Source organism: Trachypithecus francoisi, unplaced genomic scaffold (genome assembly GCF_009764315.1).
Source record: "Trachypithecus francoisi isolate TF-2019V2 unplaced genomic scaffold, Tfra_2.0 Lachesis_group15, whole genome shotgun sequence".
In the NCBI taxonomy this organism is placed as follows: Eukaryota; Metazoa; Chordata; class Mammalia; order Primates; family Cercopithecidae; genus Trachypithecus; species Trachypithecus francoisi.
Window position 1 is genome coordinate 1,470,933 of NW_022681460.1, and position 15,382 is coordinate 1,486,314.

At 52.7% G+C, this 15,382-nt stretch overlaps 1 protein-coding gene across 1 annotated transcript in view; it reads left to right on the forward strand.

The window, feature by feature from the left end:
- THBS2 (thrombospondin 2) overlaps positions 1-15,382 on the forward strand; it is a 40,050-nt gene that overhangs the window by 13,987 nt on the left and 10,681 nt on the right. The window contains exons 8-17 of the mRNA XM_033234194.1: positions 485-581; positions 2,364-2,534; positions 2,811-2,987; positions 5,907-6,080; positions 7,641-7,768; positions 7,843-7,995; positions 8,450-8,668; positions 11,128-11,235; positions 12,450-12,609; positions 14,538-14,656. Of these exons, the coding sequence (XP_033090085.1) occupies positions 485-581; positions 2,364-2,534; positions 2,811-2,987; positions 5,907-6,080; positions 7,641-7,768; positions 7,843-7,995; positions 8,450-8,668; positions 11,128-11,235; positions 12,450-12,609; positions 14,538-14,656 (1,506 nt within the window). The remainder of the gene's footprint in view (positions 1-484; positions 582-2,363; positions 2,535-2,810; positions 2,988-5,906; positions 6,081-7,640; positions 7,769-7,842; positions 7,996-8,449; positions 8,669-11,127; positions 11,236-12,449; positions 12,610-14,537; positions 14,657-15,382) is intronic.

The following is a 15,382-nucleotide window of genomic DNA, read 5'->3' on the forward strand; positions in this document are numbered from 1 at the left end:
CATGGTCCTAGACTCCGCATTTAATTCCATTCAGTTCTGACACAGCCTGAGGCTCAACAGAAACGTTTGGGGGAAATACCAGCCACTGCCTGAAGTCTTATAGACAGACAATTTAGCTTTTAGTGTCACTCTATTTCTGCTAACAGTGGCCTCAGAGTTATCTTAGATAACGGGACTTCCTGCTGCCTGTCTTTTCGTCCCTCCTTCCAGGAAGTGTGGAGCTCTCTGTTGTTTCCTTGCTGCTCCGTGAAGGAAGAAAGGAACGGAATGGATGCAGAGAGCCATCTGGGGGCCCTGTTCTTGTTAGGCTCTGAGCACTAATGGGAGAAAAAGATGCCGTTATTTTCACATCTCTGTTTGTAACATACGGTCCGTAGGATGGAAAACATTCAGCCATTCTGTCGACTCCTTCTAGTCTCAGCCCTTGTACCAATGTCCCCTGCTTTTAAATGAGTGTTTCATGCATGCCTTTCTTCACTTGTAGAAATTTAAAACCATTTGCCACCAAATCACCTGCCCGCCCGCGACCTGCGCCAGCCCGTCCTTCGTGGAAGGTGAATGCTGCCCCTCCTGCCTCCACTGTGAGTATCGCCAGCCGGCGAGCGCATCCTGCATTTTTAGGAAGTCCATGCTTGTTTGTTTATTTGTTCATTGGTTGGTTTTGGCGGAGAAGAGTGAGGTTCAGCCCCATGAGGACAGGTGAGGGAATCAGGGGCCCACCCTAGGCCACTGGTCATCCACTGAGGACTGACTCGTGGCCAGAAAGGAGTGTGGAAGCCCTGGGAACGTGGGGGTGGGAAGGCCTGTCCTGATGCTTCTCAGACGAGGAAGCTGAGCTCAGGGGTCATGCAGGTGAGTCCAGAACAGGCCTCGATGGAGCCCCAGCTGAGTCAGAGGACACGTGTAGATCTGTGACTGTTATGGCAGCGAGCAATCACTGTACACACACTCCTGGATAAGAACCATAGGAAATCAGACAAACAAAAACCAAAGACTGTTACCTGAGGAATGTGTTCTAAGTGATAGAAATACGTTCCGAGGAACAGAACCTGAGATGGAGAGGAACCACGTGTGGCCACCCTGGGGGTCCTGGGCCACCCTGGAAACTCAGTGCACCTTCAGAGACTGCCCTCGGGTCTCTGTGCTGCCTCCCACCCCTGCCCCGAGTTCCCTTCCCAAGTTGGCTCTGCTGACTCCACCCAGAGCTCCTGAGCCATCCATGGCTCCCCAGTGCCTTGCCATCCGGGCAAGGTGCTTCAGGTCCACACCCCAAGTTGCTGCTGCACTAAGACCAGGCAACACTTCTCCCAAACTAAACTAGTCACCATCCCCCAAACATTCCCAGAATGTCCCCATGGCCCCAGAGCTGTGTCATCCTCAGGACACCTTAACTGTGATGTGGACAGAGAATGAAGGGACTCAGAGCTCACGCTCTGCCACTCTGTGATTTCGAATACAATGGGATATTTCTGAGTTTCAGATTTATTGCCTGTAAAATGCAGAAAATGTATCCCTTATACGGTTAGTCTTATAATGAAAATCAACAATTCAGTACGCGTAAAAGTGCCTCTTAGGTATTCGCAAAGCCAGATTGCTCCTGGCACGGCATAAAAATATAATCCTGATAATTAAATGGCTCACATTAGACTAGAAGGAGATATTTTATGTTACCAAGAGCATCAAAACCAGGAAAAGATCACCTTGACCATTTTTCTTTTCTTTTCTTTCCCTGCTTTCTGGAACACTGAGTCACAGCACATTCATTGGGTTTCTCTCCTCACGGGAGTGATTTCTTGCACCAGGTTGCTCTTTCCTCTCATTTGGGGGCTGTGATTACCCGCGAGGAATTTCTTTACAGGGAATCTCCTTTTTATTAGCTTGTTTCAGTTTACTTGGAAATAAGTGACCTGTAATTTTCACCAACAATTGAAATGTTTCACTACATTATGTAAATCAGTGAACAGAGATTAAATGGAGATACATTAAGTCTTTATAACTTTAATGAAACCTCAGGTAGAAAAGATTCAGCACTGTCTTTGGCAAGCTATTTTATAAAATCGATTAGAAGACCTTCCTGGACACACATGGATTTAGCTCCCCACAGCACCCAACAGTAGACCCAGAAATGCGTTTCTGCTCTTCCCTTGAAAGGCAGCCCCTGAAGTCCTGTGCTGGTCACAGACTTGAGTCCCACAGAGCCACAGCCCAGCCACCAGGACGTCCACCTGCCCCAGCCAGGCAGTGGCTCCTCAGACTCCTGGATGCATGAACGGCGGCCCCGTGCCAGCTGCCCTGTGCCTGTTCTGTTCTGTGGCACGTCTGCGAGGCAGGGCCTGATTCCACTGTGTTTGTTCCTCTGGCAGCGGTGGATGGTGAGGAGGGCTGGTCTCCGTGGGCAGAGTGGACCGAGTGCTCGGTGACATGTGGCTCTGGGACGCAGCAGAGAGGCCGGTCCTGTGACGTCACCAGCAACACCTGCTTGGGGCCCTCCATCCAGACACGGGCTTGCAGCCTAAGCAAGTGTGACACCCGCAGTGAGTGGCGGGCCTGTGACACCCGCATGCCTGGGGGTGGGGCCGGGCTTCCCTCAGCCTTTGAGACCTTTGCAAGGGACACAGCTGCCCTCAGGAGGCGCTGGGCCTTTGCAAGGATTCTGGCCAGGCGAGGCTTTTCCTCCCGGCTGATGGGAAGGGTTCTCCTTCCCTCTCCTCAGCAGCTGTGAGGTGCTACTCGGTTAATAAGGCACATGGTTTACAGGCAAACGCCCCTCAAGGCAGCACAGCCTGATCTCTCTGTGCTTCTTGTGTTAGTCCGGCAGGACGGCGGCTGGAGCCACTGGTCACCCTGGTCTTCATGCTCTGTGACCTGTGGAGTCGGCAACATCACACGCATCCGTCTCTGCAACTCCCCAGTGCCCCAGATGGGGGGCAAGAATTGCAAAGGGAGTGGCCGGGAGACCAAAGCCTGCCAGGGTGCCCCATGCCCAAGTAAGTGTGGTGAAGGTGGGGCCCTGGGTAGGTGGGTTCACAGGCGGCTCACAGTGATCCGGGGTGCCAGGGTCTGTTCCAGCCCAGCCCAGCTGAGCAGCAAAGGAGGCTGCCATCCCAGGCCTGGCTCAGTACTGGACCCATCCTTTGTGGTTCATTCTGCTCACCTGTGCTCAGCACCAACCTCGTCTGAGATAGTCCCGTTTCATCCCAGTTCAGGAGAGACTGTAATTAAAAGAAGAATGAGCCAGCACTGCAGCTCTGTCATGGGAGTGAGTGTGGATGGAAGTGAGTGAGTGTGGATGGGGAGGGAGTGTGGATGGAAGTGAGTGTGGACGGGGAGGGAGTGTGGATGGAAGTGAGTGTGGATGGGGAGGGAGTGGGATGGGGAGGGAGTGAGTGTGGATGGGGAGTGAGTGTGGACAGGTAAGGAGTGTGGATGGAAGTGAGTGTGGATGGGGAGGGAGTGTGGATGGGGAGGGAGTGTGGATGGAAGTGAGTGTGGATGGGGAGGGAGTGTGGATGGAAGTGAGTGTGGATGGGGAGGGAGTGAGTGTGGATGGAGGGAGTGTGGATGGGGAGGGAGTGAGTGTGGATGGAAGTGAGTGTGGATGGAAGTGAGTGAGTGTGGATGGGGAGTGAGTGTGGATGGAAGTGAGTGAGTGTGGATGGGGAGGGAGTGTGGATGGAAGTGAGTGAGTGTGGATGGAAGTGAGTGTGGATGGGGAGGGAGTGTGGATGGGAGTGAATGTGGATGGGGAGGGAGTGTGGATGGAAGTGAGTGTGGATGGGGAGGGAGTGTGGATGGGGAGGGAGTGGTGGATGGAAGTGAGTGTGATGGGGAGGGAGTGTGGATGGGGAGGAGTGTGGATGGAAGTGAGTGTGGATGGGGAGTGAGTGGGATGGAAGTGAGTGTGGATGGGGAGGGAGTGTGGATGGGGAGGGAGTGTGATGGGGAGGGAGTGTGGATGGAGGTGAGTGTGGATGGATGGGGAGGGAGTGTGGATGGAAGTGAGGTGGATGGGGAGTGAGTGTGGATGGGGAGTGAGTGTGATGGAAGTGAGTGTGGATGGGGAGTGAGTGGGGATGGGGAGGAGTGTGGATGGGGAGGGAGTGTGGATGGAAGTGAGTGTGGACGGGGAGGGAGTGTGGATGGGGAGTGAGTGTGGATGGGGAGGGAGTGTGGATGGGGAGGGAGTGTGGATGGAAGTGAGTGTGGATGGGGAGGAGTGTGGATGGGGAGGGAGTGTGGATGGAAGTGAGTGTGGACGGGGAGGGAGTGTGGATGGAAGTGAGTGTGGATGGGGAGGGAGTGTGGATGGGGAGTGAGTGTGGATGGGGAGTGAGTGTGGACAGGTAAGGAGTGTGGATGGAAGTGAGTGTGGATGGGGAGGGAGTGTGGATGGGGAGTGAGTGAGTGTGGATGGAAGTGAGTGTGGATGGGGAGGGAGTGTGGATGGGGAGGGAGTGTGGATGGGGAGGGAGTGTGGATGGAAGTGAGTGTGGACGGGGAGGGAGTGTGGATGGAAGTGAGTGTGGATGGGGAGGGAGTGTGGATGGGGAGTGAGTGTGGATGGGGAGTGAGTGTGGACAGGTAAGGAGTGTGGATGGAAGTGAGTGTGGATGGGGAGGGAGTGTGGATGGGGAGTGAGTGAGTGTGGATGGAAGTGAGTGTGGATGGGGAGGGAGTGTGGATGGGGAGGGAGTGTGGATGGAAATGAGTGTGGATGGGGAGGGAGTGTGGATGGAAGTGAGTGTGGATGGGGAGGGAGTGTGGATGGGGAGGGAGTGTGGATGGGGAGTGAGTATGGATGGGGAGGGAGTGTGGATGGGGAGTGAGTGTGGACAGTTAAGGAGTGTGGATGGAAGTGAGTGTGGATGGGGAGGGAGTGTGGATGGGGAGGAAGGGAGTGTGGATGGGGAGGGAGTGTGGATGGGGAGGGAGTGTGGATGGGGAGGGAGTGTGGATGGAAGTGAGTGTGGATGGGGAGGAGTGTGGATGGGGAGGGAGTGTGGACGGGGAGTGAGTGTGGATGGGGAGGGAGTGAGTGTGGGTGGGGAGTGAGTGTGGATGGTGAGGGAGTGTGGACGGGGAGTGAGTGTGGATGGGGAGGGAGTGTGGATGGAAGTGAGTGTGGATTGGGAGTGAGTGTGGACAGGTAAGGAGTGTGGATGGGAGTGAGTGGACAGAGGATACCGCAGATGCACAGAACTGTGTCTCTCTGAAATAGTCTTTCCTGCGTCTGTGCAGACTAGGGTGGGAGTTACAGAGCACTTGGGCCAAAGCATCAAGGACTTCCCCAGGGAGACCTGGCTCAGGAAGTGCATGGACGTGCTGAGAAAAAGAGGGTGTGCGGAGATTGCTTTCAGCAGTGCTCATGCCTCATGGATACTGCCTATGAGGACATTCGGTGTCACACCAGGCTTCTGAGTTGAGGTCACACTCCATGACAGAGGGACACCTTGGCAAGGAGTTCTGAGCTTCTCATTGTAAATGGTGGTGTGGGGCCGGGCACGGTGGCTCACGCCTGTAATCCCAGCACCGTGGGAGGCTGAGGCAGGAGGATTGCTTGAGGCTAGGAGTTTGAGAGCAGCCTGGGCAACATAGCGAGACCCTCTCTATTAAAAAAATTCTTTTATTAAAAAGAGGAGGTGGTATGATTTGTCTTCTGGAGGCCAAGAGATCGCAGCAAAACCACTGGAAACGCTGTCATCTGCACCACTCCTGGAATACACCGTTGCAGCAGGTTTAGTGGTGCGATCACGCTCTGACCTGTAGTCAGCCAACCTGGGGAGAAACCAGTTTGTGAGGCTGTGTAGGGAACACCACGGCCCACTTGCTCTTCCCTCTCGTTCAGCCAGCTCACGTTCTCCACCCCGGGCCTTGCTGTGAGCTCCCCCTGTTGGTTTTCCCCGCAGTCGATGGCCGCTGGAGCCCCTGGTCCCCGTGGTCGGCCTGCACTGTCACCTGTGCCGGTGGGATCCGGGAGCGCACCCGGGTCTGCAACAGCCCTGAGCCTCAGCACGGAGGGAAGGCCTGCGTGGGGGACGTGCAGGAACGCCAGATGTGCAACAAGAGAAGCTGCCCTGTGGGTGAGTGAGGGCGGCAGCGGGGCACTGAAACCGGCTTCCGTTCTGATGACAAGCGCAAACACTTTGGGAAACTAGATGAAAAACACAGAAAAGAAAAATCCATTTTAGTTGCACACGTGAAGATAACTGCTTTTAACATCTGTATTTCAGTCCTCCTGTATTTCTAATGTAAAAACAGAAAAGATGCCATGTGGCGTGACCTGTGCAATGTGGGTAGTTGTGTGGTGTGGAATGTAGTGTGTGGGTAGTTGTGTGGTGTGACCTGTGCAATGTGGGTAGTTGTGTGGTGTGGAATGCGGTGTGTGGGTAATTGTGTGGTGTGGCCTGTGGAATGTGGGTAGTTGTGTAGTGTGGAATGTGGTGTGTGGGTAGTTGTGTTGTGTGGCCTGTAGAATGTGGGTAGTGGTGTGGTGTGGTATGTAGTGTGTGGGTAGTTGTGTGGCATGGAATGTGGTGTGTGGGTAGTTGTGTTGTGTGGCCTGTGGAATGTGGGTAGTTGTGTGGCGTGGAATGTGGTGTGTGGGTAATTGTGTGGCATGGCCTGTGGAATGTGGGTAGTTGTGTGGTGTGGCCTGTAGAATGTGGGTAGTTGTGTGGTGTGGTATGCGGTGTGTGGGTAGTTGTGTGGCGTGGAATGTGGTGTGTGGGTAATTGTGTGGCATGGCCTGTGGAATGTGGGTAGTTGTGCGGTGTGGAATGTGGTGTGTGGGTAATTGTGTGGCATGGCCTGTGGAATGTGGGTAGTTATGTGGTGTAGACTGTGGCATTTGGGTAGTTGTGTGGCTGGGAACATAGCATGTAGACAGTTATGTGGTATGGAACATGGTGTGTGGGTAGCTGCATGGTATGGAATGTGGCACATGGATAGTTGTGTGGTCTGGGATGTGGCATCTAGGTAGTTGTTCAGTGTAGAACATGGCACGTGGGTAGTTGTGTGGTCTGGAATGTGGTATGTAGGTAGTTCTATGGTCTGGAACATGGCACGTAGGTTGTTCAGTGTGGAATGTGGCATGTGGATAGTTATGTGGTGTGAAACATGGCATGTAAACTGTGATATGATCCGGAGCGGGGCATGTGGGTTGTGAAACGTGGCATGTAGGTAGCTGTGCAGTGTGGAACATGGCACATGGGTACATGTGTGGTCTGGAATGTAATATGTAGTTGTGTAGTGTGAAACGTGACATGTGAGTAGCTGTGTGTTGTGAAACATGGTGTGTAGGTAGTTGTGTGGTGTGGAACATGGTGCGTGGGTCGCGGTGTGGCGTGAAATGTGACACGTGGTAGTTGTGTGGTCTGGAATGTGGCATGTAGGTAGTTGTGCGGTGTGGAAGGTGGTGCGTGGGTATTGTGTGGTGTGGCCTGTGGCGTGTAGTCATAGTGTGCGTGTGCTTCTGTAACCCACTGCACTGTGCCCCCCTGAGCAATGCATTCTTGGAAATGACGCCTGACTACACAATTTGATGACAAGGATATCCAGAGTGTTTGACGGCACACAGGGCGGGCTTCCCTCTGTGCTGCGCAGGGTGCGTGGTTAACTCGGCTGCACCTTCTCCCACCCAGATGGCTGTTTATCCAACCCCTGCTTCCCGGGAGCCCAGTGCAGCAGCTTCCCCGATGGGTCCTGGTCATGCGGTTCCTGCCCTGTGGGCTTCTTGGGTAACGGCACCCACTGTGAGGACCTGGACGAGGTGGGTGACCCCGCCCTGGGCTGTGGGCGCCCTGGAGGTCGGGAGCGGCCTCTCACGTCTGCTTGTCCCCGCAGTGTGCCCTGGTCCCCGACATCTGCTTCTCCACCAGCAAGGTGCCTCGCTGTGTCAACACTCAGCCCGGCTTCCACTGCCTGCCCTGCCCACCCCGATACAGAGGGAGCCAGCCCGTCGGGGTCGGCCTGGAGGCAGCCAAGACGGAAAAGCAAGTACGCAAGGCCAGCCTTCCTTGTGTGTTGTGAGAGGCTCTGGAAAAATCACATGAGTTCGGAAAAGAAGCAGCAGCAAGGAGAGGAAGGGGTGGTGTGGCCCAGAAGAGGCATGGGAGGGGCTGGCCCGGGGAAGCTGAGCACCGACACAGCTTGGCCGCTCCTCTCAGCGCGGGGGGGAAGGGCAGAGTGAAGGTCAGGCCACAACCTCTCAGCTATCAGCGGCATCCCTTGGTGAGCTGCAGCCGAGGCTCAGAAACGATGGCTGAGTCACTCACAGAGCCTCAGGAACGAACAGCACCTCAAGTGCATGTCCAGAAAGCCCTTCCCACTTCAGGACTTGGGTCTGCTTGGGACGGGGCCTGCTGGGGGCCGTGGTGCCCAGCGCCCCGCCTCGACGCCTCCAGAGCCATCGTCCTGCCTGTCACTAACCACGCAGCCCTTCTCCCCTTAGGTGTGTGAGCCCGAAAATCCGTGCAGGGACAAGACACACAACTGCCACAGGCACGCGGAGTGCATCTACCTGGGCCACTTCAGCGACCCCATGTACAAGTGCGAGTGCCAGACAGGCTATGCGGGCGACGGGCTCATCTGCGGGGAGGACTCGGACCTGGACGGCTGGCCCAACCTCAACCTGGTCTGCGCCACCAACGCCACCTACCACTGCATCAAGGTGAGGCGTGGGGCTCGCAGGGCACCCAGGCCACGGCGGTCAGCCCTCCTCCTGGTGCCAGGGACGTTTCGTCGAGTGGGGGAGCACAGCGAATTTCGAAGCACGGCGAATTTGGAGGGAGCGTCTCTAAGGCCTCTTGCCTGATGACCAGGTTGAATGCGTCCCCCGGGTCCCCTTTCTGGGGGTCCTTAGTAGACACAGCCACACTCTGGCGCCGCCCGCTGCTGGGCACCAGAGAACAGCAGGTGCCTCAGCCCATATTTGCAACTGTGTGCATCGCATTACCTGAAAGTGTGAGTAGAGGGAGGACGCCGCCGGCTCCACGCTCAGCTCCAGGCTGTGCCGAGGCCGCTGTGTCTCAGGCAGGTCTGGCCAGGCTTTGTCACTTGGAAAGAGTTAGGACATGGTTTTCTTCCCAAAGCCCAGGTGTGTTGCGATATAAGGAGCAGCTCAGCTGGCTGGGAGAAGGAGCTCCTTCGGGGCCCATCACAGGCTGGACCGCTTTCCTGTGGCCACAGGAACGAACACCACGGTCCAGGAGGCTCAGAACAACAAAACTCTACCTCACAGCTCTGGAGCCCAGAAACACGTCATGGTGCTAGCGGGGCTATGCTCTCTCTGCTTCTCCCAGCTTCTCTGGCTCAGCCGTTGCTGGGCTTCTGGGGCTGGTGGCTGCATCACCCTGACCTCTGGTCTGTCTTCATACCACTTTCTCCAGTGCCTTTCTCTCCCGAAGCTTTCTCTGCCTCTCTCTGATAAGAACACCTGTGGTTGTGTTTAGGGCCCACCCAGATAATCTAGGATGAGCCTCTCTGTTCAAGGTCCTTAACCTAATTGCACTTGTTACCATATAAGATGAAATTCACTTCAGCCATATCAGGTGACATTCCCGGGCTCCAGACACCAGGACGTGGACATCCCCCGTGGGAACCACCACTCAGTCCACCGCACAGGGTGCCCCAAAATGTGTTAGTGCAGTTTTATGACTTAAGAAAGTCAGACATGGAAATGCCACAAACTGACACAAAATATCACTTGAAAATATAACTATATTCATTTTTATTTAATATTTAATCATGCTTGTGAATTTTGTGTTAATTTTTTCTTTCAGTCCCTCTTGACTAAAGATGGCAAATACTGACTGAAACAAAATATGAATATGTTTTAAAATCAATGAGGCACTGATCCCAACCTCTGTTACACCCCTTGGCTACCCAGCCTACTCTTCCTGAAGCCCCTGATTTCAGAAGGTCAGCTGCAGCTGAGACCATGCTGCTGGAAGACCTCCTGATTATTCTTTCCATCGTCGTGGAATTTTAGATGGAAATTTAATAATTTTGAAAATGGTACATAATTTACAAAATTGTATGTGTGTGTGTGTGTGGTGTGTGTGTGTGTGTGTGTGTATGGGACTGCCCAGAGTGTGCTGCCAGAAATGTTTTGAATAATTTTATCTATTTTAACTGCACAAAAATAGATAAATATATACACACACACACACACACACACACTCACACACACAAAATAATTTAAAAGAGAGACTTGGCAAGGGTCCCCTGTGCCTGTTCCCATATTCACCCGACACACAGGTGCTGGATCCTCCCCATTGCCAGGGGCCCCCATCTGGGATCCGTGACCTCCACCACAAGCAACATGCTGTCCTTTCTTGATCTGTGAGGGCTGAAACTCTGGGCTCCAGGACATGACTCCAGGTTCTGTCTTCTGATTTCATGAGTGATGCACTTTGAGCCACGGGGAGGAGACACCCCTTGGAGCTCTTGTCCACATGTTCAGGAAACTGAAACAGTTGCTCTACGCTCTACCTTTTCCTGGATTTCCAGTTCCCTCGAGTTGTTAGTGTCTATACAGCTCAGCTTTAAATGATGGTATAATTGGACTGAAATGAAATGAGTTTTTTGCCCTATTACATGCATTACCCACTCATCGCGAAGAGCTGAGTTAGCAGATAATTTCAAGTTCTCAGCCCTGGTTTCTGAACATATCACATACATATTTGAAAGACTCTTTTCTTTGAGATCTTTTGGCTGGTGAGGGTTAAACATTTATAAGCTTTGGCATTTTGATTTATGAGCTGAAGTCTGTGGGAAGGAAAGCACCACTAAAGCCTCTTTTCTCCCCCATGTTCTCTCAGAGCAATACCTTGTCATTCTCTTCTTGTTTCTGCAGTTGTTTGGCAACCTCACTGGGATCCTGGGCTCCAAACACTAGTTTCTTTTGTCTCCCTCGTGAGTAATGGTGATATAATTTCCAGGGCAGGAGCTGAGAAGAAATCCACGCGCCTCTGGCCTCCTGGCTCCTCTCTGAGCTCCCACTTGAGATTGAGGACAGACGGGGGACGCTTCCTTCCTCAGAGCCATGCTAGTTTCATTTCACCTGCATTCCTGAAAGAGGCGCTTTCCTAAATGTTTTTCCAAGTATTCTTCCTTCTCTAATTGCAGGATAACTGCCCCCATCTGCCGAATTCTGGGCAGGAAGACTTTGACAAGGACGGGATTGGCGATGCCTGTGATGATGACGACGACAATGATGGTGTGACCGATGAGAAGGTAGGAGCGGCTCGTGCCGCGCACCTGCCCTGGGTTCCAGGAGCAGTGAGGTCCGCAGGAGGCCGCTTTATACCAAACAGCCCTTGTCAACGTAACTACCATTGTCTTGCAAGCGTTTGTGCATAAGCAGTTCCCAAAGGTCACTGTAAAGTCAGTCATTTGCAAAAGCGGATTACCTCAGTGCATGGGACTGCCCAGAGTGTGCTGCCGGAAATGTTTTGAATAATTTTATCTATTTTAACTGTACAAAAATAGAAGACCTCCTCTCCTTCTGCTGAGGAGCCAGTGATGGGCAAGGCTGACACCACCATGAGTGATAGACTTGCCTTTATGGCAACCTTTAAAATATTATCATTTTTCTGAGAAAATTGCTGCAAACACAAATGGTTTAACGTATTTGTACACAAAACAGCTCTAGCAAGAATAGATTACATTTTTACTCACTGCTTTCTTACATCTGACTTTGATGGAGACATTGACTCACTAATCCATTCATTTGATATTTACATCTCTCCACACCATGAAGTGTATGTTATACCATTTTTGCCTTAGCAATCTCCGAATTTTCAACAGAAGACAGATGCATAAATGATAAAATGATTTTATATTGAAAAAGTGTTTGGCAAGGGCTAACTGGCTTTTTTTTTTTTTTTTTTTTTTGACGGAGTTTCAATTTTGTCTCCCAGGCTGGAGTACAATGGTATGATCTTGGTTCACTGCAATCTCCATCTTCTGAATTTAGGCGATTCTCCTGCCTCATCTCCAGAGTAACTAGGATTACAGGCATGCACCACCATGCCCAGCTAATTTTTGTATTTTTAGTAGAGGTGGGGTTTCACCATGTTGGCCAGGCTGGTCTCGAACTCCTGACCTCAGGTGATCCACCTGCCTCAGCCTCCCAAAGTGCTGGGATTAAAGGTGTGAGCCACTGAGCCCGGCCCTGGTCTCGAACTCCTGACCTCAGGTGACCTGCCCGCCTCAGCTTCCCATAGTGCTGGGATTAAGGGTGTGAGCCCCCGCGCCCGGCCCTAACTGCCTTTTTGGAGTGCTGGGATTACAGGTGTGAGCCACCGTCCAGCCCTAACTGGCTTTTGTGTTTGTTTGATTTCGATATTGATTTTCATCAATTTTGAGTACATAACTTATAAGCGCTAAACGGCTTGACCCATATTCCTATGATCTTCGTTAAAGTCTTCCCTTTCTTGTTTTTCCAGGACAACTGCCAGCTCCTCTTCAATCCCCGCCAGGCTGACTACGACAAGGATGAGGTTGGGGACCGCTGTGACAACTGTCCTTACGTGCACAACCCCGCCCAGATCGACACGGACAACAACGGGGAGGGTGATGCCTGCTCCGTGGACATTGACGGGGATGGTGAGCGCTTCTGCTCCTTCCGACGCATGCAGTTTTTTTGTTTGTTGTTTTTTTTTTGAGATAGAGTTTCACTCTTGCTGCCCAGGCTGGAATGCAATGGCACCATCTTGGCTCACTGCGATCTCCACCTTCTGGGTTCAAGCGATTCTCCTGCCTCAGCCTCCTGAGTAGCTGGGATCACAGGCATGCACCACCACGCCCAATAATTTGGTATTTTTAGGAGAGACGGGGTTTCACCATGCTGGCCAGGCTGATCTCAGACTCCTGACCTCAAGTGATCTGCCCGCCTCGGCCTCCCAAAGTGCTGGGATTACAGGCATGAGCCACCGCGCCCGGCCCAATGCATGCGTTTTAAGGTCACAATTGGAAGCATTTGCAAGCTTCGTGTTTTATTCTGAATTTTGATAAGTTCCTCTCATTTTTACACTACTATAAGATTAAATGATTCGTTCAGTTATTCCCACAGGGGCCCATGCTTATTCTGCCTCGCCTTTTCCTGAGGGTCGGGGACACCGGCCACAGGACCGCCCTAGAGAAAGCTATGCATTTGGTTTCCTGTCTCTGACCCAAGCCTCGCAGTCCTGGGCCTCATGCTTCTTCATGGCATCTTTTCTAAAGTTCACCCTTCATTCAAAAATTCCAAGAAGCCATTACATGTTTTCATCAAACTGAGCTTCCAGGAGCCGTGGGTCTCTCCTGTGCCCCCATCCTGGGACATCTGCCTCTGCGCCCTTATTTCTAAATGTGTATTGGAAAGCTCCTCCCACAGGGCTCAGTTAGAATAATGTGGGTGTATTGTGGCTTCCTCTGCCACTGCGCCCGGTGGATACTTTACCTGGAGAGCTTGCTGGTCTCGGTAAGCGAGCTCTGCAACCCAGTGCCACTGTCACCGCACGGCTGCTCCTTCTCTCGGGGTGCCTGGAGACCAGGCAAGCACTTCTGTAAAATCAGCAAGAGCTCGGGGCAGGTTCACGTCCACGCTGAAGCTCGGCCCCAGCTCCTCCACACTGGGCCTCCCTCATGGGGTCCTCTTCCCAGCCCGGCGCCAGCCACACCCCTTCTGAGCCACCCCAACCTGCTGTTCGGTGTCACGGCGGGTTTCTCAATCTAATCTTTCCCCCTGATTTCTGCCTCCACCCTCTTCTCGGTCTCGGGAATGTGGTGGGTTGCTGTCTAAGGGCTCGTGGTGGCCAGGGGACTCCTCGGCTGTCATCCAGGGTGGCGTCTGTGATGTGCTGGATGCAGATCTCAAGCTCCCAGTCCCTTCCGTTTTTATTTTTTAGGGGCTCCTTACTTCCTTTCTCCAGACCTCACCTGACCAAAGCAAGGCGAGCGTCTCAGCTCAGTTCTGGCTCTTCCTGTGGACTCGCTGCCGTGCCACGTTTTGCTCTGTCATTTGTGACACTGTCGCTGATGGGATTGTTTAGTTCAGTGCTAGTTTATATTTTTATAACTTCAGTATCACTGCAACTCATCATTTTCAGATTTCTTAAAATAAGATATGACATCGAAAAATCCTGCCACTCTCTGCCATTGTTTTTTCCTACTCACGTGCATGGATGATAAGCTCCTAGGAACTGAACGCGTACTTTCTGAGTGGGTATTAGGGACAAACAAGCAATTTAGCAAGCTCAGATTTACACGGCGACAGCACTTTCAACTGCCCCTCCTGCAACATTGCCCAGAAATCTCCAAAAGTTGGTTCTATTTCAAATGAAAGGAATTTGAGTTGTAATGAAATATGTCATATGTTCTTCTAAAATCTAATAGTCTTTATATTTTACTATATTCTTAGGCTTCTTTTTATTATCATTAAATAAAAGTGTGGCTGTAAGCAATTTCACGTGATAGGAACCCAGTGAGCTTCTCCTAAACTCACCTGTCCTTCTGGTTTGTTTTTGTTTTTTTCCCCCTTTGAACACCGACAGATGTCTTCAATGAACGAGACAACTGTCCCTACGTCTACAACACTGACCAGAGGGACACAGATGGTGACGGTGTGGGGGATCACTGTGACAACTGCCCCCTGGTGCACAACCCTGACCAGGTGAGGGCAGCTGCGGGCAGACGGGGTTGGGGGTCCTCATCAGAGGGACTCGGATGGTGACGGTGTGGGGGGATCACTGTGACAACTGCCCCCGGTGCACAACCCCGACCAGGTGAGGGCAGCTGTGAACAGGCGGGGCTGGCGGGGTTGAGGGTCCTCATCAGAGGGACTCAGACGGTGACGGTAGGGGTCACTGTGACAACTGCCCCCTGGTGCACAACCCCGGCCAGGTGAGGGCAGCTGCGAGCAGGCGGGGTTGGGGGTCCTCATCAGAGGGACTCGGACGGTGACGGTGTGGGACATCACTGTGACAACTGCCCCCTGGTGCACAACCCCGACCAGGTAAGGGCAGCCGTGAACAGGCGAGGTTGGCGGGGTTGGGGGTCCTCATCAGAGGGACGTGGACGGTGACAGTGTAGGGGGTTACTGTGACAACTGCCCCGTGGTGTACAACCCGGTCCAGGTGAGGACAGCCGTGGACAGGCGAGTCTCAGGTCCTCATCAGTCCCCTCCACGAGGCCTTGGCAGTCTTCCATGAGCTCCGCCAAGACAGGATAACATGGAGTTTTCAATGATTTCAATCGAAAACATTTACTCAACTCAAATCGCAGCACAGTTCTTGTATCTCAGTGGCCACAGGCCAAATGAATCAATGCCTTTACCTCATCAGCTGGAGCGAGGTTGCGTCTTCACAGAATTCTCTCCCCATTTTCCTGATGCCAACTA